This window comes from Patella vulgata, chromosome 9, assembly GCF_932274485.2.
Source record: "Patella vulgata chromosome 9, xgPatVulg1.2, whole genome shotgun sequence".
NCBI lineage: Eukaryota > Metazoa > Mollusca > Gastropoda > Patellidae > Patella > Patella vulgata.
In genome coordinates this window covers 10,557,140-10,581,665 of record NC_065887.2, presented here as the reverse complement: position 1 = coordinate 10,581,665, position 24,526 = coordinate 10,557,140, and the positions used below count along the sequence as shown (strand labels likewise).

At 36.7% G+C, this 24,526-nt stretch overlaps 1 protein-coding gene across 2 annotated transcripts in view; it reads right to left on the bottom strand.

The window, feature by feature from the left end:
• The window catches only part of LOC126831940 (putative sodium-coupled neutral amino acid transporter 11), a 109,983-nt gene that overhangs the window by 9,918 nt on the left and 75,539 nt on the right, over nt 1-24,526 (bottom strand). For both annotated transcript variants that reach the window (XM_050562598.2, XM_050562597.2), the window contains exons 4-7: nt 23,328-23,386; nt 16,813-16,888; nt 14,675-14,743; nt 324-436 (exon numbers count right to left, since the gene is read on the bottom strand). In XM_050562598.2, the coding sequence (XP_050418555.1) occupies nt 324-436; nt 14,675-14,743; nt 16,813-16,888; nt 23,328-23,386 (317 nt within the window). The remainder of the gene's footprint in view (nt 1-323; nt 437-14,674; nt 14,744-16,812; nt 16,889-23,327; nt 23,387-24,526) is intronic.

The following is a 24,526-nucleotide window of genomic DNA, read 5'->3' as shown; positions in this document are numbered from 1 at the left end:
CACAAATATTAGTATTAATATGCTTGTGCTTAGCTGTGGGAGTAAACCCCGAGGACTAGGAGAAAACCGATATGGCTGGACAGACGACCCAACTTCTTGTCACCCACTTGACTCTATAACAGACCTTATGATCTAAAGCATACACATTAGTCCAGTCGGCCACCCAATCGTCACAAGTCTAAGATTCTGTAGGAAATTCTAATCCTAAAATAATAAATAAACCATAACACATACTTATGGAAAACAGCGACTGATTTATTTAGGCGACGTTTCGAAGAGTATTCTCTCAACGTTTTCAAGCTAATGAAAATAATAATTCCTACCTTTCCTAAGCGTGAAATATTTCTGTATAATGATAATGGTAATGTCACCAGTAAGGTACTAAGGAATATAATAAACTGGCGATTTCCTAAAATCGAATGTACCATCGAATCACCTAAAAAAAAAAAAAAAAAAATAATAAAAAATAATTGATTTATATAGCTCCAACAATTCAACTCAGCGAGCTGCTCTCAGGCGCTTTACATAAGTACAACTAATATATAATTACAACAATCACAACACATTAATACATAAAAAAAAGACATAAACAAAAAACAGAGAATATTATTTAGTACACATGGTAGAAGTCTGACACAAACACAGCTAGAACCATATATATATATTATTAAATCAAGTTTCAACAGTCTTTTGACAACAAGTTGCGTGTTAAGACCATACAACCAATGCATATAAAAAAACATTGAATACAACATATCGGAAGGCTGGTTATACGATACAATGGTTATATGCGTTGTATGGCAAAATGATCCCTGTGCTGCGTTATTTGTTTGTTCTTAGTAACTGAATAAAATGGCGTCGTTTAAAGTAGGAAGTTTAAAAAAGCATCATTATGATGCTGTGGGTTCCATAATATTTTTATTGCATTATTGTTTTTATGTTATATTACATTTTCCTCTCATTTATTGATAATAAATGGCCTATTCAATTTCATGTCGTCTCCTGTCATATATGTACATTAGGACACTTAATGGAGGCATAATTGTCTGTCGTCATGTCACAATAAAAGTCATTTCCGTGTCAGAGTTATTAGATGCTCAAATTCAGTCGCGGATAGTTTTAGATCTATTTGAGAACAGAATAGGTCACCTTTAATAGATAAAAAAAAAATTAGCAGGAATTCTGGTTGCAAGTCAGATATGATGTCATACACTGTATTAAGCAATTTGATTGGCCATTATTGAATGAGTCTGTCAGATGAGAATTGAACTGGTCCTATTCATACAACAAGCTGTCCATCTGACCATTTGTTTGACGAGTTGGGGTCGGATGTGACCATTGAATGTAAACGCCGCTTAAATCCAAAATTCAGAGAAAACCCCAAAGGTTAGGCTGACAGGAAGGCAACCTTACACCTTGTCAAGTACCAGGATGACCACTTGACCATCCAATACCCTCTGGTGTAATTGATTAAATAGATGGAAATGAACTTGTATTTGGTTCCTGTCTGTAGAATAGAAACAGGTTATCAGTCACGGTCATCAAGGCTACCTATACTGTGATAACAGCACTAATAGAGAGATAGAGAGAAATGGGGTTTAACGTCCACTCGACACAAATTAGGTCATTTTGAGACTAACATATGGTTCAATTTTATTTCAATAATTTGTTTACGCGTAGGGGTCTTTAGCAGTGAGAGGAAACCGGAGGACCCAGAAAAACCCTACAAGGATAGACAGACTACCCTACTCCTTGTCTTGTACAACCAGGGAATCGAAACCACACCAGTGGACTCAATGACAGACCTTATGATACAACGTGCATGTGCTAACCATTCGGCCATCCATCCCCCCACATCACTAATAGATGTGGAGAATAATACCAGTATACCTAATGGTGCATCTAGGTAGGAGGCCTAGGCCTTACCCACGCCCCTAAATACCAGTATACCTAATGGTGCATCTAGGTAGGAGGCCTAGGCCTTCCCCACGCCCCTAAATACCAGTATACCTAATGGTGCATCTAGGTAGGAGGCCTAGGCCTTCCCCACGACCCTAAATACCAGTATACCTAATGGTGCATCTAGGTAGGAGGCCTAGGCCTTCCCCACGCCTCTAAATACCAGTATACCTAATGGTGCATCTAGGTAGGAGGCCTAGGCCTTCCCCACGACCCTAAATACCAGTATACCTAATGGTGCATCTAGGTAGGAGGCTTAGGCCTTCCCCACGACCCTAAATACCAGTATACCTAATGGTGCATCTAGGTAGGAGGCCTAGGCCTTCCCCACGACCCTAAATAACAGTATACCTAATGGTGCATCTAGGTAGGAGGCCTAGGCCTTCCCCACGACCCTAAATAACAGTATACCTAATGGTGCATCTAGGTAGGAGGCCTGGGGTAGAAGGCCTTCCCCACGACCCTAAATAACAGTATACCTAATGGTGCATCTAGGTAGGAGGCCTGGGGTAGGAGGCCTTCCCCACGACCCTAAATAACAGTATAAAAAGATTCACTTAATTCTGTTTCTATAAAACGTGTAATCTATGTAAATGGTTTCACTATGAATTTCATATATATTGACCTAAATGTCAAATTAATATGCCACCTGGCGGACTCCCACTCTAGGATTTCCTCTTCCGAAGCTAGCAGCGGGTCAGCGATATCACTTCGGTGGAAGCGGATGTTAAATACAGCTATCTCTCCCTCTCTCTCTCTCTCTCTCTCTCTCTCACTAAATGTCATTGTGCTTTATAACGATAAGAGGATACTTGTCGAAATGTTGTGCTTTTAGAATAAAACTAGTGATTGTATCCCACAAAAACTCTGTTCTGTTAATGTGTAAATTGCAGTAGCTGAAGAAAATGAATGTTATATTCGAGTCCAGATACAAGAATAGGTATCGACACATCAATATTTCAAATGATGGTAGCTCTTAAAAAAACTTTTTCATTTCTAACTATCTCACTAGCGTCAGACTGTCTAAACTCACACTTTTCATATAAAATGTTTTTTTCTCAACAACTGTCAAATGGATTTAGTTCCTTTAAAATCCATTCAAATTTAAATATAACCAGAAAAAATTGAATCAAAGAAAAAAAAACTCAAAGAAAACGTGACACTTTGAGATATTTCTGGACCAATCGAGCACATTAAGACTTTAAAATAATCTCAAGATTTATGAGTACATTAGAAAAGGTAAAATGGTCAGACAAACTAAACATCATGTTAAGTATATTTCTCCTACATGGTTAGTAGAGCTATAAATATATTTCTAGAGAGAAGATGGATCACGTCAGATATTCTATGAACTAGGATCAAGAAAGAAGAATGTATTCCTGCAACCATTTCTTAATTAGTTTCATGATGCATCCTACGCAAATATTTCAGAAATTGGAAAAATAAAACCCTACCAAAAAAACAACCAAAATACATTTATCATTTATCCTAATAAACACCTCAACTCAACAACTCTGAGGTTAGCATTTGTATTTAGGTTCCATCTCTCTCACTCTATTGGAATCAAGTTATCATGCATGTTCCAAAGCATTGACGAACAATTGAACATCAGTCAAGATGTTCAACTGATGAACATTCTACATCAATTAGGAGTCGAGTTATTGTGTTCCAATAGATTTGATGAATAGGAGAACAAAGACATTTAAAGCATACCCTGCTTTCTGCAAAAGGCGATAGACAAAAAAAAGTTTAAAATCGTCAATATTCAATTTAATTAATATGGTGTATTTTTCAAAATCTGAAATGCGAAACAGGGAAAATATGATAAGGGAGCCAATGCCCTTCTTTGGGAAAATTTCTTTTAAAAATTGCTTGTATTCTAAAAAGAGAGAGAGAGAGAGGGGGGGGGGGGTAACGTCCATTCGACACAAACTAGGTCATTTTGGGACTAGCATATAGTTTAATTTCATTTCAATAATTCGCTTGCGCGTAGGGGTCTTTAGCAGTGGGAGGAAACCCACGAGGTTGGACAGGCAACCCTACTCCTTGTACTCCTTGTCACGTACAACCGGGGATTCGAAACCACGCCAGTTGACTCAAAGACAGGCCTTATGATACAGCACGCTAACCATTCGGCCATCCAACCCTTGTGTATGCTAAAACTAAATATTCTTTGAAATCTTTAAATATCCCCTCAAAAAAACATCTTGCGTTTTTCCTGACTTCATTTAGACAATTTTGAGGAAGAAAAAAAGAAACACGAAAAAAAAAAACTTAGTCTGGCCTAAACACCATTTATATCTAATCAGTTAAGATAAGATTAATCTATTTCTTCATCTTCCTGTTTTGCCACGTCTGCTCATGACTTTATAACTTCCTTAATTCATACTATTTAAACCTAGCCATTCATATAAATCATCTAATTTCATTCAAAGTGAACGAATGTTCTTTAATATTTTGTCACGTTCAAAGACTGATAAAATGGGTTTACCGTCCACTCAACACAATTTGGGATTATTTTGGGGAATTTTTCCTTAATTCATACTGGTCAATCTTAGCCATTTGTTTAAATCATCGAATTTCATTCGAAATGAATGAATGTTTCTTAAAGATACATTATGGGGATTAGATAAAGAGATGGCGGTTCTCACTATAATAGTTAAAAACTAGATAATGTAAAGGGAATTTGCTGAAAGTTTCAGTCAAATTGATCCACTCTGAACTGAGAATTTAGCGACTGAATTTTGGGTCTAGCCTTGATCATCATTACTAAAGTCGGTACGATAAAAACCATAGTCTCGATTATCCATTTTTTGATTTAAGCGTTGTGCAGCAGATAGAATTCTAATTCAGTAAATATCGCAGGCTACAGATGACATCATGAGTGGATTATGGTCTGGATAAGTTAAATAATGTCTAATTAATAATTTAGATAACATTTCAGGCCTAAAGAAAGACCTGCTTGCATAATGTATGTTTAATATTTTGTCATGTTTAAAGACAGACAAAATGGGTTTAGGGCCTGACAAGGACAGCTGTCTAGTCGTTTGGATGGGACGAAAAACCAAGGTCCCGTGTACACATTGGCATGCACGTAAAAGATCCCATGGCAGTTGGAATTCGACATAAGAGTAGGCCGTAGCACCGCTGCCTGGGCAAAATTTCCCTCATAGCACACTGTATGGCGTATGCCCGTCTTCATTAGCCCAGGTTAGGAGCAGAACAGTAGGACGTTAAACCTCATTTCATTTCATTTCATTTCAAAATTGGCTTACCTTCCACTCAACACAATTTGGAGTTATTTTGGGGAATAATATTGTACATCTAATTCCATTCATTTGCTTCCATGTATCTTTTTTTGAAAAGTTGGAGGAAATCAGAGAACTGAAGGTGATCAGTGAGTAGGATGTTGGTCCGCTAAACTGGAGGTCCCGTGTTTAACCCTTGCATTGGCTGATAAAGTTCATTTGAATTTTTTTGCGTGGATACCCCTTGTCAGTGGTGCTGGACAGAGGACCTGACAAGTGACAGCGTATGGTCGTTCAAAATACCAACCATACGATGTTCTAGAGAGTTGACTATTGGCTTGTCATGTGAGAGAAAGAGATGGGGTTTAACGTTCACTCAACACAAACTAGGTCATTTCGGGACTAACATATGGTTTAATTTTATTCCAATAATTCGCTTGCACGTAGGGGTCTTTAGCAGTGGGAGAAAACCAGAGGACGTGGAGAAAACCCACGAGGTTGGACAGGCGACCCTACTCCTTGTCACGTACAACCGGGGATTCGAAACCACGCCAGTTGACTCAATGACAGGCTTTATGATACAGCGTGCACGTGCTAACCATTCGGCCATTCAATCCCCCCGGCTTGTCATGTGGATAAATTTCTAATTAATAATTTATATAACATTTTAAGCTAAAAAAAACCCCTGCAATTTAGTTCTTTTAGCTCTTACATATTGCATGTTTAATATGACAACTTGAGCCCTGCAACTACCCTATTAGAAGTGGCGGGTTGGATGGCCGAATGGTTAGCATGTGCGCGCTGTATCGTAAGGTCTGTCATTGAGTCAACTGGCGAGGTTTCGATTCCCCTGTTGTGTCTCTCTCTTTCTCCTATTGGAAGTTCAGAAGACCAGATGAAGGTGAAAGTCAAGAAGAATAAGGTAGACAGAAATCAGACACGAGAACCAACCATTTATAAGACATTGTTGTAGATTTCAGACATAAACATGTTTATCAAGTCAAGAGTTTCATGTTTATAAAAGACGTATTGATCATTTCTACGACTTTTCATTGGGATTATTAACTCTCAAAGTCTCCTAAAGTAAAGATTTGTCTGATCTTTTCAATATTTCCCATTATTCTCAGATTCTCAATCATATGAATAGACTACTTGGGACAGCATTCTTAAAGGGTGTATGACTTTATTCTTTTGAAACTTAAAACAGACGAAAATGGATTTAAAAGCAAATATTAATGTAATATGAATGTATATAAAGTGATTTATATTCAATTGTTAAAAAATCTATTGTAATTTCTAATCAATTATCTTTCGAGAAATATGTGAAGTCATTTGTTAAAGATACATTATGGGAGATAAAATAAAGAGCTGACAGTTCTCGCTTTAATAGTTAATATATAGATAATAAAAAGGTAATTTGTTGAAAATTTCAGTTAAATTGGTCCATTATGAACCGAGATATCAGCTTTGTAAATTTCTCTTCCTAGCCTTGTTCATCATTACTAAAGTTAGTATGTTAAAAAGCATAGTCTCGATTATCCATTGTTTTGATTTAATTATCAATGAGCGTTTGCAGCATATTGGATTCTAATCCAGTCGATATCGAAGGCTAGCCTTGACATCAAGAGTTGATTATGGTCTGGACAAGTTAATTAAAGTCTAATTCATATTTTAGATAAGATTTCAGGCCTAAAGAAAGACCTGCGATAGGCAGATTTAGCTCTTGCATAATGTATGTTTAATCAGCCATTTGTAATTACTTCCGACTTTGTCTTGTAGGATATGTTTTTTTTTCCTTCATTACATATGGCGCCCAAAACCCTAGAATACATAGAATATCAGGATCCTATTCTTTCGCTGCAAGATATCAACATCAATTTTTATTGAAATGAATCAATATTGAATTTTAATATGTGATTTAGGTTTAGCTCCGTTAAAGAGGGATTACCATCTTCCCCAAGGAAATAATTATGATTAATTATAAAACCTTAGTCCAAATAACACCCATCATCAGCAAAGTTCCATCGTGATAGCTATAAAATATCAACAAATCCTAAAGAGCAAGATTTAAAAAATCACACTAAGACTTTAAAAGCTGTCTTATGTTTTGAGTTAAAGGAGCTAAATCGCTAATCTTTAGCAACTAGCAAGGGGTACAAATGGGTCGCAACGCATATAATAATGTAATATGAATGTATATAAACTGATTTAGATTCCCACTTTTCTGTATCAACTGGGATAATGAAGACGGGCTTACGCCATACTGTGTGCCATGAGGGAAATTTTGCCCGGCCTACGCTTATTTCGATTCAAATTACATTGCTGTCAATTGTTCTTTTATTTGCACACCAACATGTTCACAGGACTTTGATTTTCTGTCCCATCTGAATGACTAGACATTATTCCTTGTCAGGCCCGCTGTCCTACTCCACTGACAAGGGGAAACCACTGTTCACTTTTGTGACACATGGACGGCTCTCTTGCAAATAAGGAAAACCTGCCTACAGTATTTTGCATGGCTGAGAAGTTACTACGCTTCCAAGAAAAAGCATTGGAGTAGGTTAGTTATTATGTCCGACCTATCTTCTTAATGAACAAACTTATTCAGTTCACGGTAACTCTTTATTAAACATTTTCCTTTAAAATATACATAAATAACGATTGATGGGTACTTCCGTTTTCAGCTGTAATAGTTGATTATACATAGATAATACCGACGAAAAAGTCGGACAATGCAATCTAAGTGGTTCAATAATCTTCTGTCTCTTCTTGATCACCAGCAGTCAAGCTTACTAAATTCACTCTCTATCTAGACACATAACCAATTCATCTCAAATTCCTTATCTTTCTGATTGAAGAGGTAAAGTGCTCTTTAACAGTTATCTATAATGAAGCACATCTAAATAGAAAATAGCTTGGTTGCCTTCAGGGACAGTCAGCTATTTCTTGGTTTATAATGGACACTGGGGTTTCCTAACCTGACTTTATGAAAGATAAAAGAGTAGTTATTATACAGTTGATCATTCTGACAAGGTGGACCATTTACATATATAGCTTGTTTTGAATCAATTTTGAGAACGTAGATGAAAAAAAGTTACATCATTGATAATCAGGACGGTTTCCATTAAAACATTATATAGTCTTGATGAACAAGACCTTGAAAAAGCCATTAGTTTAATATGCTACATATATCACAGAGCGAGAGAAATGGGGTTTAACATCCCTTTCGGGACTAATATATGGATCAATATTATTCCAGGAATTCACCTGCACGTAGGGGTCTTTATTAGTGGGAGGAAACCAGGGGACCCAGAGAAAACCCATGAGGTTAAACAGGCAATCCTACTCCTTGTCATGTACAAGCGGGGAATAGAAACCACGCCAATTGACTCAATGATAGCCCTTATGATACAACGCCCACACACTAACCATTCGGCCATCCACTTTTCTCAATAACATCAAACCTTAACCCATTCGGCCACTCCAACCCCTAATAAGCAACCATTCGCTGAATTTCAAATGATTCATTTCTTTCATCAAGATGAAATTAATTTAGTTTTGACTATTATTGGAAAGTCAATCTCTAGTATAAATTCATAGACTTTCAATTAATTTCACCCGTCTCTGATCAATATGGCAGTCATGTTTGATTTTATTGGTTGGATGGTAATGACAAATGAAATTCAACTCCAAAGGTTAGAATTTATTTCGAGAATTATTGGAAAAGATAATCATAGTCCAATAGAAAAAGGTCAACAAGTAGCTTAAATAACATTGAATTTGAAAGTTATTTTAAGAAAAAAGGAATAGAAATAGATTTATCATTTGTAGACAGTTTTTTTATTTGGCTTTGTTATATGACATTTACTACAAAGATAGGTTGCTAGACAAAGTAAGGGTTGTCATATATTTATTGTAATGGGAGCATTTAAAAAACATTAAAAACTGAGAATCGCACGCAACCAGATAAACAATGTTTATAAGTTTGATATAAGTCAATCTGATAATAACATGAGCCTCTATAGCACCCACAAGATATTTTGAAGTGGTTATGGACCATAACTATGGCAGTAATCATCAGAAATTCCTGAAAATCAATATGTTTCTTTGACAGGTCAACTTTTCTTGCATTTTCTTTATCTAAGATTAGATAATTTTCCAAAAACATGACAAATTTCAATTATCTCAATTTAATGTGTTTTTTTTTTTAAGCGTAAAAATAGAAATTGAACTATATCTATCGTGACAACTGATTCTACATGGATGAGGATGGCATACTACATCTTATGATAATATTGATCTAATGTAAATAATCATTCTATCTCTGTTTATATTTTTACTTAAAGATCGTGCTTCATTTACATTTTTCGAAAAAAAATATAAATATTTTTACAGCTAAATATGAAAATATGAATTCAATCGGTGCTGGCTTTTTTGGAGAGAGAGAGAGAGAGAGTGAGAGAGGGGGGAGAGATAGAGATAGAGAGAGAGAGAGGGGGGGTAACTCCACTCGACACAAACTAGGTCATTTCGGGACTAACATAATCTGGGAATCGAAACCATGCCACTTGACTGAAAGTCAGACCTTATGATATAACGTGCACAGGCTAACCATTCCGCCATCCAAACCCCCCAGACTTGGACTACATCCTGCAGTGAATGCCAGATCCATCATATATTTGTAGATACTAAACAGAATTGAACCATTTTTGGAATGATATTACTTTTTTGAGATTTAAAGTTTACAATATCATAGTTGGCAAGGGATTAACGATCCCTTTAAATTAATCTTTTGATATTATATGGTATATCTGAAGTTGTATAGATAATATTTGGCATATGAAATATAAAAAGTTGGCCATCCCCGATATAGATACAATAAGATTGGTTCAATATTTGTGGACTGATATTACTTTTTGAGATTTACAGTTCACAAGTCCTTTAATTTAATCTCTTGGTATATCTGAAGTCGTACAGAATATTTCATACATGGAATGTAAAAGGTAAGGAAGGAAATGGGGTTTAACGTCCACTAGACACAAACAAGGTCATTTTGGGACTAACATATGGTTCAATTTTATTTTAATAATTCGCTTGCATGTGAGGGTCTTTAGCGGTAGGAGGAAACCAGAGGACCCGGAGAAAACCCACGGGGTTGGACAGGCGACCCTACTCTTTCTCACGTACAACACGGGAATCGAAACCCCGCCAGTTGACTCAATGACAGACCGTATGATACAGCACACGCGTGCTAACCATTCGGCCATCCAATCCCCCGATGTAAAAGGTTGATCACCCATGATATAGAATGTTCTTCTTGTTGGGCTTTGCTCCATTCTGCTCACTACACTTTATTTATCAGTTTTTAGCATTTTCCCAAATTCTATCCGGATTATCGCTCTTATTATTGTTTTCTCACTCATGACATCAACTGACAGACTATCGCCAGTCAGTAGACGACAAAAGCCAATACCGTCAATTTTTTTTTCAGTTTGAGAGAAGCTCGTATTATTACAGGTGTTTATGAATGGCCCCCATTCACCTGATTTGATATTTGTTATTAATTTCTTGCAATGTCTGTGTAGTTTGTCTTGTCTGCAGGTTTGTCTTATCAGTTTTTTTTTGTTTGTAGTGTGGTCCTCCTGCACTTACTATATAGATACAGTAAGTTTGGTCAAGCTTTGACCTGGACGTGCTCAGTAATTTGATTAGCATCTGAAGGCATGTCAAGTTTGACATGACGTCTGGGGATTAAGATCTGAGACCATATTTCTGCTCATTTTGATGCCAAACGGTGGCAATTATTTGCACGTTATTTTGTTCAACGTTATTTTGTTTGACGTTATTTTGATGAAATGAAATGAAATGGGGTTTAACATCCTACTGTTCTGCTGTGATCTGGGCTAATGAAGACGGGCATACACCATACAGTGTCCTATGAGGGAAATTTTTCTGGACAGTTGCCCTATGGCCTACTCTTATATCAAATTCCAAGTGTCAAGGGATCTTTTACGTGCATGCCAATGCGTACACGGGACTTCAGTTTTTCGTCCTGCATCACTTACAAGGGGGAACGACGCTGCAAAATCTGGATGAACTTTCTCTGCCAATGCAGGGACTGAACACCCAACCTCCAGACTAGCGAGCCAGCATCTTACCCACTTAGCCATCGTGACCCCGCCTTATTTTGGTGAATGTAGGAGTAACAAACTATGCTCTGCGCGAGCTGGGGTGGGTCCAGACCCCCTTCTGACCATGCACCTGATTGAAATTATCCATATTTTATATATATATATTACATCATAGATCTTATCTGATCAGATAATACTTAAAATGGCCATATCGCACACAGCTGTTTCTATAGTTACATCTCAATTGTATTTATCAGCATTAAATAAATACTTAAAACATCCTGAGAAAGAAAGAATAAACATCTGTGATCAAGCTTGAAGATAATGATGGTAAAAACCAATTTGTGAAGCCAGACAAATAATGGCTAGAGACAATTTGTATATGTATCATGAAACATTGAGGATGAAATAAATCGCACCAGCTATACATTGGTTTGGCTTATCTCAATCTTGTTTATGTTTAGAACAGATTATTTCCTGAAACTTCAGCTGCCGACAAAAAAATTTGACAATTCAAATGAAGCATCTAAATCCAAGAATTAACATATGAAGGCGATTATTTACCCAAATTTTACCTGCAATCTGACAAAGACAATTACTATCAAGGCAACTAGGTCACTTTAGGGACAATAGTATAGCTAAGGCTGGTCAAGGTCTGCCCTAAACAGCCCCCTTTTCAAGGGAGGGGATGGGGGACATCTAATCTAATATGTTGGAAATAAGCAGCAATCAATCCAAAAATAACACATCTGCTGGGCTCAAAATTTGTTGATCAAAAAATGGCCTTAGACAGTGAAGCCTTTCTAAGGCCATTTTGTTTTTAACACAAAGTCCATTTTTTCAATTTAGAAATTATCAAAGGCCATTTTTGCTTGACATTTTAAAAATAAATAAAGTCTTTCATTTTTCATTAAAAAAAACATGGACACGTTAATCATGACAAACTGAAATAGATTCAAGCCGCCATATATATATTTGTAATGTTTATAAATATATTTAGTCCTATTGACAAATATTGAAATCAAAAGCTTATCTAAATCTAGATATTTTTTGTCTCAAACTTCTAAATTACTGTATTACATGCATGTTCTGCTCTACATGTAAAATAAAGCTGTTAGGTCTTATGTTCTGTCTGTTATCGTCTGTTAGTTAAAGGGACTATCCCGATTTGAAAAGCGTCTTAAAAATAAAAGTCTGAGTACGAATGGAATTTAAGCGCCAAAATAAAGAGGAATGGTGTATTTTACTTGTCTCCAAATTTCAGCACAAAATATTAAGTCGTTTGGACGTGAACGTCACAACTGCTTATCCAGACACGTAACCCTTTTAAGATTTGGGGTCAATTTTTTCGTTGGGTGACCTGATAATCGATTCCCATTCATTTAGAGGTCTATACAATCAATGACCCATGTGCTGTACTTGATAACGAAAGGTAAATTTCACCTACACATTTTTTTTATAAAAAAAGTCTGGTTTTATCCAGACATCGCATAATACAGCTTAGGGCGCCGGTCTCCATTTCCAGATGAAGACTGATGGGTTTAAGTTGTTTGAAAGCGTATCACATATATTAAGTTAGTTGCTCGGCCCTAAGGTAGAGGATATTAAGGGATTTTAACACACAATTAAGCAGTTTTATTCTCTAAAGTATTATCAGGATTGGCCCTTTAACCCTCTCTGGGTGCGTATCACTGGACATGCACACTGATGAGACTTGTCTCGATCTGCACATACACTGCGGTACACGCTGCAGCCATTCTTCATGTGTGTCATATCGTTTGTCTCCATCATACTTCATGTTTTTACTTAATGTAAATAAAGTATACTCGCGAAGACGGCTAGACTATTTTACTTTAACATTAATCAATTACACATTTATATTTTTGTAAAGCATCGAGCAATCAAACTTAGCCTCCTAAGCAGAAAATGCTCATGATTAAAAATTAAGCAGTTTTATTCTCTAAAGTATTATCGGGATTGGCCCTTTAACCCTCTCTGGGTGCGTATCACTGGACATGCACACTGATGAGACTTGTCTCGATCTGCACATACACTGCGTGTCATATCGTTTGTCTCCATCATACTTCATGTTTTTACTTAATGTAAATAAAGTATACTCGCGAAGACGGCTAGACTATTTTACTTTAACATTAATCAATTACACATTTATATTTTTGTAAAGCATTGAGCAATCAAACTTAGCCTCCTAAGCAGAAAATGCTCATGATTAAACTTAGTCGGGTGTTTCAACCCATTATTTCACAGGAGCGTTTAACAAAGTGAAGAAACGTGAGATCAGGTGGCAGACAGTGGTCTCAATCCAGGGTCCTGGTGTCAGACATGTTTGACTGATGGGCTGTGAAATTGACCAACTGCAGAAATTAGAAGCAAAATTTGTTTCTTATTTCAAAGAATCTACCTTTAAAGACATGTTAAAATATATTGTTAAATATCTTCAAACCTGGAAATAAGGCACCTGTCACAGACAATGTCAGGCACAGATTCAGGTTTTGTCAGGCACAAAACCTCTGGTGCCTGTCATTTTGTCCAGAACTGATTTGTCTTTTTTATTGATATTATTAATACATGTACATATCTGGCACTAAGTTGAAAATGTCAGGTACTATTTCATTAGTGCCTGACATGTTGTCAGGTACATTTAAAACTGTTATTTCCGGGCCTGATAATCTTGGTAATACCAAAGTAAAACAGTTTGCCAAATTTTGAATGAAATGAAATGGGGATTAACGTCCTACTGTTCTGCTCCTATGCTGGGCTAATGAAGATGGGCATATCCTTCATACAGTGTGCTATGAGGGAAATTTCGCCCGGACAGCGGCACTACAGTCTACTCTTATTTCAAATTCCAACGACTTGACACTGTTCCTTGTCCCACCCTCCGTCCTGCACCACTGACAGAGCTTGACACTGTTCCTTGTCCCACCCTCTGTCCTGCACCACTGACAGAGCTTGACACTGTTCCTTGTCCCACCCTCCGTCCTGCACCACTGACAGAGCTTGACACTGTTCCTTGTCCCACCCTCCGTCCTGCACCACTGACAGAGCTTGACACTGTTCCTTGTCCCACCCTCCGTCCTGCACCACTGACAGAGCGAAATCATGCAGGAAAATCCAGAGAAACTATCTTGGCCAAAACCGTGAGTCTTACTCACCATGGGTCCCAACTATTTTTTTATGAGAAGTCAGTTTCAAACTTGCGACCATATTGGTTACGTATCCAAGAACTGCAGAATAGTTCTAAACCCAACCAGCCAAACCACTCCTTTACTTCCATGGCAACTTGAGATAATAAAATAATATTTAATGTTTACTCACCCTCACCACTAAACCATAGAGCTATTTTTGTAATAGTATCACCAATAATCACGTTATAACTAACCATGGCTGTTCAATAAAAATAATAATAAAATACATCATATAATCATTAAATACAAAATACAGAACTATAGTCAGAAAGGTAATTTGATCCATTACTAGTCAAATAAGTAATTTGACATGTCACCTGTCTGAAAGGTAATTTGACTCGTTACTAGTCAGAAAGGTAATTTGGCGCATTACTAGTCAGAAAGTTAATTTGACATGTCACCTGTCAGACAGAAAATTTGACCTGTTACTAGTTAGAAACGTAAAGTGACCGCTTATTAGTCAGAAAGGTAATTTGACCTGCTACTAGTCCGAATGATAATTTGACCAGAAATGTAATTTGACCCGTAACCAGTCAGAAAGGCAAATTGACCTAACGCCTGCTATTAGTGAAAAGGATAATTTGACCCATTACTGGCGTGGGGAAAGGTCTCGCTACGAGCCTGAACGGTAATTTGACCTGATACAAGCCAGAGAGGTAATTTTAAATAAAAGCAGGATGAAGAGGGTTGTATTACTGTCAGTATCAATTTATATGTGATATTTTCATTGTTTTACAGTACGAGATCAATAAATGATTTACAAATTGATCATAATATGATATCCAACTGCGGAGTTATTTATACAATTTTATTCTATTACATTGTGTGATAAAATGTTATTTTAAATCACGCACTGAAAACAAATACTAAGTAAATTTAATTCCATATGCACAGTAAGAGGTTCAGGCCATTTTCATCTCAAAATAAATTGATCCCAAAAGGGTCCAATATCAGTATCACAGTATAACCATAAAGAGTACTTGATTGATCTATTCTTTAAATGGCATTTAGTAATTGGAACATAATCCAATAACACACTATTTATGGATAACAATTACTGTGGTTTATTTCACTGCGACGTTTCAACAAGATTTCACAAGTCGTTATCAAGCATTGTGTTATGTGCTTGATAATGACTTGTGAAATCTTGTTGAAACGTTGCAGTGAAATAAACCATAGTTATTTGTTATCCATAAATAGTGTGTTATTTGACTTGATTGATCTATTGGATTTGAATTCTTTCAATCGCACACACAGTACTATATGAATAAACATGAGAATAAAAGCTTAAAGGAGCTAAATCCCTAATATAATAATGTAATATGAATGTATATAAACTGATTTAAATTCAACTGTTTTCTGTTTCAACTCTTATTTCAAATCAGTTATTTTCGGCGAAATATGCCAGAAGTCTCAAGTAAATGGCAATCTCTAGTGTCTGGTTATTCCAGTCTACACCGATAGTATTTATTTGCGCATGCTCTCCAGACAAGAATATGTTGTCACTGTTTGACATGACTTGTAGAATATGTGTAGCCTCGTTCTTCGAGTCCCTTGTTACAAATGGCACTGAAACGCATTATGGTACATGATTCGTGTACCAATGGTAAAATATTTATTTTGTCTTAAATATTGGATATCAGAAGCCCACCTTTACCTGGTAAGATCACAGCATCAATTTTGATTTAGACTGACAAATAATTTGTGTTTTAAATGTCAAAGACTTTGGATGGTATCGAGTTAGAGACTTTGTTACTTTAAAGATACATTATGGGAGATTAGATAAAGTGTTAGCAGTTCTTGCTATAATAATTTAAAAAATAGATAATGTAAAGGGAATATGTTGAAAATTTCAGTCAAATTAATTCACTCAGAGCAGAGAAAACCTTATTTTAAAAACACTTTAGCTTCAATTGTTATTGTTAATACTGTAACGATAATAAAGAAAGTCTCAATTATCAATTTTTACAGTCAATCATCGGATTAAAATGTAATGAAAATCGGACCCATAAGATGGCAATCAAGAGTTGATTATGGTTTCGTCATGTTAATAAATAGCTAATTAATAGTTTATATAACATATCAAGTCTAAAGAAAGGACTGCAATAGGAAGATTTAGCTCTTTCATGATGTATATTTAATACGAAATTGTCTTCAGGACAGACAGAGCAGATTTGATTCTTGTCACTCAACTGTAAAACTGTCAATTTGAAGAAATCTAAACCCAGAATGGAACACACCTATGTCTAGTATGGTGGCAAAACTTACCAATAAAGGGATAAAGGAATTGTAGAACTGTTAAAATGTAAAATCCTGGTCGACCAAACGCCACCAACACCATGTCCTGAAATACAGGGAATCATGTATTAAGCAAGCAGTTGAGAGAGAGAGAGAGAGAGAGAGAGAGAGAACAAAATGGGCTCTAAATACACTGAACACAAAGTAGGTCATTTTGCTAACATATCGTTCAATTGTAATACAATTATTTACTTGCGCGTAGCTGTCATTAGCTCTGGGAGGAAACCCATAATTTTGAGCAGGCGATCCCACACCTTGTCATGTTTAAGTGTGAGATCAAAACCCCGCCACTTGATTCAATTACAGACCTTAAGATCTAAAGCACACACATTAGACCATTTGGCCATGCCCCCTTCCAAAAGCAGTCGAACGAACTGGTTGCCTACTGTATTCAGTCTATTAACCCTTCTGCCGTGCTCATCCCTTAGGCCACAGCAATATGATTTTCTGTTCTTCAGGATCTTGGGGGGATGGGGGTGGATGGCTGAATGGTTAGCTTGTGCGCATATGAGTCAACTGACGTGGTTTCGATTCCCCGGTTGTACGTGACAAGGAGTAGGATCGCCTGTCCAACCTGGTGGGTTTTCTCCAGGTCCTCTTGTTCCCTCCCACTACTAAAGAGCCCCACGCGCAAACGAATTATTGAAATAAAATCAAAACATGTGTTTGTCCCGAAATGACCTAGTTTGTGTCGAGTGGACTTTAAATCCCATCTCTCTCTCTCTCTCTCTCTCTCTCTCTCTCTCTCTCTATCTCTCTCTCTTCAGGGTCTTAATAAATAAATAGCTACTTGAATCATGTAAAAGATGTTTTGTTTGAAAATATAAAAATTTGGAGCTACAAGCTTTTGAACAGCATTTCTGGCTTCTAAAATCTTTTTTTTTTCTGAAGAAACAAAAGGAATTTTTTCACAGACAAATCTGAAGATCAGAAAATCGATTTTATGTGTCCTCAGCTACATATTTGACCCAAAGTAAGGTTAACAAAGCATTGTTCAAAACTCTCTCTATTGAAAATCTATTATCACATGTTTACATATCACACCAAAGCCATTAATTGTAATTCAGTTTTTAAACTGTACATTAAAAGCTTTTTATTTAAGATGTGGTTTTACTCTTCAAACAGAAACATTTGTTAATTCCCTTTGATATATCAATCATCAACTTTTATGGTTTGTGATGCCATGGTTACCAAAAACAGTGTTTTTAATTCACATTAGATATTATTTTCATACGATTCCACAATGGTCAAACATTAAACAGATATTTTTTACTTCAAAATGAACACATGAAACAAAATGAAATGAAAGGGGGTTTACATCCTACTTTTCAGCACTGATTGGGCCAATCGCATATGAAGAGTATCAGTGAGTCTATGTGTATTAGAGGTGTAAAGTACGTTGTGTATTAGACTATAGGTGTGTGGTATAACGTATATCAGACAATCTATGTGTATTAGAGGCGTTAAGTACATTATAGAGGTGTATGATTTGCCTATAACGTTTTTTAGGACTTCGAATTCTGTCTTATGGTTTGGATTGTTCGTACTTGGTTTTATTTTATTTAAAGTGTATGAGAGAGTCTGTGTGTATTATTGGTGTAAAGTGTATTAGAGAGTATGTGTATTAGGGAGTCTGTGTATTACAGGTGTAAAGTATATCAGAAAGTCTATGAGTGTATTAGAGGTGTAAAGTATATTAAAGAGTCTATGTGTATTAGAGGTGTAAAGTATATTAAAGAGTCTATGTGTATTAGAGGTGTAAAGTATATTAAAGGGTCTATGTTTATATTAGAGGATTGTAAAGTGCATTAGAGATTCTATGTGTATTAGAGAGTATGTGTATTAGAGATGTAAAGTGTATTAGAAAGTCTATGTGTATTAGAGGTGTAAAGTTTATTAGAAAGTCTATGTGTATATTAGAGGTGTAAATTGTAGTAGAAAGTCATGTGTGTATTAGAGGGGCAAAGTATATTAGTGGGTCTACAGACTATATTTATTAGTGGTGTAAAGTGTATTATGTATTAGAGGTGTTATATATAAAGTATATTAGAGAATAAATGTGTATTAGATTTAGAAAGTGTAAAGTGTATTAGAGAGTCCATATGTATTAGAAGCGGCAATACTATATATATCGGAAAACACTGGAAAACACAGGAAAACACCGGAAAACAACCGGAAAACACCATTTTATACTGAATACCGGAAAACACACCGGAAAAACACTAAATACCGGAAAACATCCTAAATACCGGAAAACACCCTAAATAGGTAACCTGGAGCCTGGTCCTCTGTGTGCGGTTTTGGACCAAGTGAGTGCTGATGAAGGAAGGTCAAGGTCATTACGATGTTCGTTTTACAAATAGCCCCCCAATCCCCCCAAAAAATTTCCGATTTTTTTTCTCTCCCATATTCTGTCACAAAAAAAAAATGGAATTTTTCCGAGAAATTGGTTTTACAAAAAAACATTCCGTAGAAAATAATTTTACAGAGAAAAATACTGGAAAAAAAATTTGAATTTTTTTTTGAGAGAAATTTGGGAAAAGAAATTGTTAAAAAAAATCTGAAAAGAAATTTTTCTTTGACCATAGGCGATCGCTCGCTTGTATGTTAATGAACTTATTTCATCAGCGCTCACCTGGTCCAAAACCACACACGAGGACCAACGCCGGATTAACCATGGGGCACAGGACCCAGGGCCCTCCACATTAGAGGGCCCCCCCACAAAAATCTCAGTTGCGCCTAGCCCCCTCCTCTAAAAATGCCATCATTTCATAGCACTCGCATTGATTGGTCCACTGAAATAACGCCAGAATGCGCTAATTTTGTGGCAGAATTTTATTTTTTTCTGGGGTAGGTACTTCTAAATGGATCCACACAAGTGCCTGAAATGCCAGGAAATCATGTTTCCGGCCTCCAATTTCTGAAAAATTCCCGGGGGGAGAAAGGCCCCCCCCCCCCAGACCCCCTTGCGGGGCTTCGCCACTTTGGCGCTCGCGGTGGCCGGCTTTGTGGTCGGTGATCAGGGGCCCCCCACATGTTCCAGGCCCCCCACCATGGTTAATCCGGCGTTGACGAGGACCCAACTCCGGGTTACTAAATAGCTACCGAAAAACTTAGAAGAGTAAACTGTGCCCGAGATTTATTTTTTTTGGGAGGGGGGGGGCTATTTGTAAAACGAACATCGTAATGACCTTGACCTTCCTTCATCGGCGCTCACTTGGTCCAAAACTGCACAATGAGGACCAGGCTCCGGGTTACCTATTTAGGGTGTTTTCCGGTATTTAGGTAGTTTTCTGGTATTTAGTGTTTTTCCGGTGTTTTCCGGTATTCAGTATAAAATGGTGTTTTCCGGTTGTTTTCCGGTGTTTTCCAGTTGTTTTCCGGTATATAGTATGGCCCTATTAGAAGTGTATTAATTCAGTATCTGTGCTTGTAGAATATATTGCAACATGTATTCTGTATGTTAAAGGTTTGATGTGTTATTCAATGCTATAGGAATCCCCTGCAAACTACAATATTGTGACAGCAGTATTTATTAAGTTCTTCTAAGTTCTATATGCTGCTAGATTACAAGACACCACCATCTTTTATCGGTAGCGGAGAAACCTGATGGGCCTAGTTTAAATCCGGTTGAATCCAAGCTTTGAGAGAGGAATGGGGTTTAATGTCCATTCGACATAAACCAGGTCATTTCGGGACTAACACATGGTTTAATTTTATTTCAGTAATTCGCTTGCGCGTAGGTCTTTAGCAGTGGGAGGAAACCGGAGAAAACCCACGAGGTTGAAACAGGCGACCCTACTCCTTGTCACGTACAACCGGGGATTCGAAACCACGCCAGTTCACTCAATGACAGACCTTATGATACCAAGCCTTGAGTTTATCTAGTGTTGGTATTTTGATTTTGTTTTATTTTTAAATGTTAAACATACATTATGCAAGAGCTAAATCTACCTACTGCAGGGCTTCTTTAGGCCTTAAATTATTAATTAGACATTAATTAACTTATCCAGACCATAATCAACTCTTGATACCATTGGATGGCTCCGATATTTAGTAGATTAGAATGGTTCAGGCAATAATGGAAAAGCAAGGCTAATCCTTGTCAAACCTTCAAAGGCTAATATCTCCTCCACTCAGAATAAAATAATTTGAATGAAATTTTCAATATATTCATTTCGCATTATCTATTTTTAAACCATTATAGCAAGGTTGTCTAGCTCTTTATCTAAATCTTACATAATGTATCTTTAAATAATCAATCTGAGATATTTAGTTTTTGATTTAGATGTGAGAAGTTTGATATTTTAGGAAAAATGCAAACTTGAACACACTGAACAGAAATAGAAGGCTTGTTCATGGTCCATTTTCAGAGAGAGAGAGAGAGAGAGAGAGAGAGAAATGGCGTTTAACGTCCACTCGACACAAACTAGGTCCTTTTGGGACTAACATATGGTTTAATTTTATTTCAATAATTTGCTTGCGCGTAGGGGTCTTTAGCAGTGGAAGGAACCCGGAGGACCTAGAGAAAATCCATGAGGTTGGACAGGCGACCCTTCTCCTTGTCACGTACAACCAGGGATTCGAAACCACGCCAGTTGAAAAGCACTGAGCCCTTAAATTACATGGCTGATAATGTTTACAATATTACTACTTGTAACTTTTAGCGAAAAGTTTGCTCAATTTAGTTCATCTAGATTAGATTAACTTGTCACAAATAAACACAGTCTAGCACATGTTGTGACATTATCGTATAACAATTCCCTCAAGGCTCAACTTCAGCATCTGACATTTTTTATAGCACAAAATTTAATCAAGGAAGCTGAAAACTTCGCCTATAGGATATATGAGATGTGTATGTAATTGAATTTCATCCAAATGCTGTAAAAAGCATACCGGGATTGATGAGAAATGTAATTGTTCGTTGGAGGAGTGGTTCCAGAAATCACAGGATGTCCACAGGCATTTGCTAATAGTGCAAAAGTTACATGAAATGGGTTTCGATGTCCTACTTATCTGCACCTATTGATCTAATGAAGACAGGCTTACGACATACAGTGTGCACAACTGACCAACCTGGGACAGCCAAGAGGATCTTTCACACTCAGCCAACATTGGGATTGACACCTTAACTCACTTACCCACTGTGGTTCCCGTAAATTAACTGCCAAATTGTATAATGCATTTAGATTTACCACACATTCTTGGAAATGAAAAGAAATGGGGTTTAACGTCCTACTGTTCTGCTCCGAAATGGGTTAATGAATACAGGCATATGCCATACAGTGTGCTAGGAGAGTAATTTTTACTCGGACAGCGGCACAATGGCCTACTCTTATATCGAATTCCAACTGTCAAGGGATCTTTAACGTGCACGCCAATATGTGTACACAGGATCTTGGTTTTTCGTCCCATCCGAACGACTAGACAGCTGTCCGTGTCAGGCCCTCTGTCCTACATCACTGACAAGGGGGGAACCCTGCCAGAAAATCTGGATGAACTCTCTCGACCAATGCTGGGATCGAACACCCGACTTCCAGGCAAGCGAGCCAGCGTCTTACCCACTTAGCCACCGTGACTCCCACACACTTTTGGTAAATAATGTTACTGTCAATCGTGCAAATAAAACCAAAGGTTAATTGATTCTTTGCAGACTCCAAAATAAAAAATAAGAATAATGCTTACAAATGATTAATTGCTGTGAGGAAACGGCCATTAGTGTGGGAGGTGGGAGATGGAGAAATGATGGGATATTTATTTCTTGGAACAGGCTAATTAATATCGGAAGGTAAATGTTGTCCATCGTGGATCTAATTTATCTTGGTAGCTTTGACATGTCTTTTTAACACGTTTACATCATTCAAGATAAAGTAGTTCTTCTATTATTATTGGTTACTGGATAAACATGACCATCACAGGTTATAGACATGATTACACAGGCCCATATGTTAGCACATTTGCACAGTATGATTTAAATACTGGTTGAGCTGTGTTTGGAGATGACTCACTAGCCTGGAGATCCCTGGTTTCTTTCAGGTGTCGACTGAGAACATTTATCAGGACTTTCCAGCCTGCCAGTGACATAGGGAAATAGTATCTAGCTGTTCAGATAGCCCGAAAAACCAAGGTCCACCGTTGTACTCAACTCATTAGTGTGCACATAAGTAAAATTTACGTGCATTGTATATATATGCTCGTCGCCATTAGATTGGTTGGTGCAAAAAGTACCCCTTTAAGGAAAATAGATTTTATGGAATAATTCAGTAATTACCATCATACAAAGTAATCAGCACGTCTTGTTCTCCTCTTGTCGGAGGAAAAAATATGTCATTTTCTAGTTGATAAGTTTTCAAAGTTGCTCTGTTAATAACATGAGGAGTTTATCACAGACGAACAGCCAGAACACGGCAGACGGACAGAATGTAGAAGAGATTAATCAATAGCTAAAGGAAGACATTTGATTGGTTTAATGTCAATACACGTACCTGATATGAATGGGTATTAGACAGGCGACCACCCTCAATCAACAAGAAGATTGAATAATCTGAAAACAATAAAATCACAATATCATCAAGGGAATCAAATGGCAATAGGCCTACACTACTTGTACTTAAGCTTAGTTCGGGATTATTGAAATATGAACTGCTCATATTTTAGCTAAAGTTAAGTATGTAAAAGTCAATAAAATCAAAATATTGTCAAAGGAAGGAATCAAGTGGCTACAAACAGCTTGTTTATTGAAATGTTAAAGATACACTATTAGTAAGTGCAGGGGGACTGCTGCACTACACATAATTACACAAAACAAAACTACAGACAAGACACAATACACAGAAATCACAAACGTACATTAAGTGAATGGAAATCTGCCTATTGCAGGTCTTTTTGAATAAATTATTATTTAAACATTTATAAACATAGACAAACCCATAATCGACTCTCTGGTTCATTGGATGGCTCTGATTTTAAAGATACATTATGGGAGATTAGATAAAGAGCTGGCAGTTTTCACTATAATAGTTAAAAACTAGATTGTGTAAAGGCAATTTGCTGAAAATTTCAGTCAAACTGATCCACTATGAACCCAGAATTAAGCAATTGAAATTTCGGCCTAGCCTCAACCATCATTACTAAAGTCGTATGATAAAAAACATAGTCTCGATTATCCATTTCATGATTAAATCATGAATGAAAGTTGAGCAGAAAATCGAATCATAATCCAATAAATACTGCAGGGTAGCGCTGACATTAAGAGTTGATTATGGTCTGGATAAGTTAATTAATGTCTTATTAATAATTTAGATAACATTTCAGGCCTAAAAAAACCCTGCAATAGGCAGATTCAGCTCTTGCATAATGTATGTTTAAGTAGATTAGATTATTAGAACATTTTGGACATTTAAGAGTGTAACGATAAAATAGATAATTGGGACTTCAATAATTTAAGTTAAAAATGGTAAATCGAGATTTAGTCTATACTAGTAGCGTTGATACAATAATAAACAATTATGCTATACATTTTGTCAAAACTTCAAACACACATAACTTCAAACAGAATAAAGTAATTTGATTGAAATTTTCAATATATTCATTTTTTATGATTTGTTTTTGAACTATCATAGCAAGAACGACCAGCTCTTTATCTAACTCTTACAAAATGTATCCTTAAAGTCAATAAATGAAA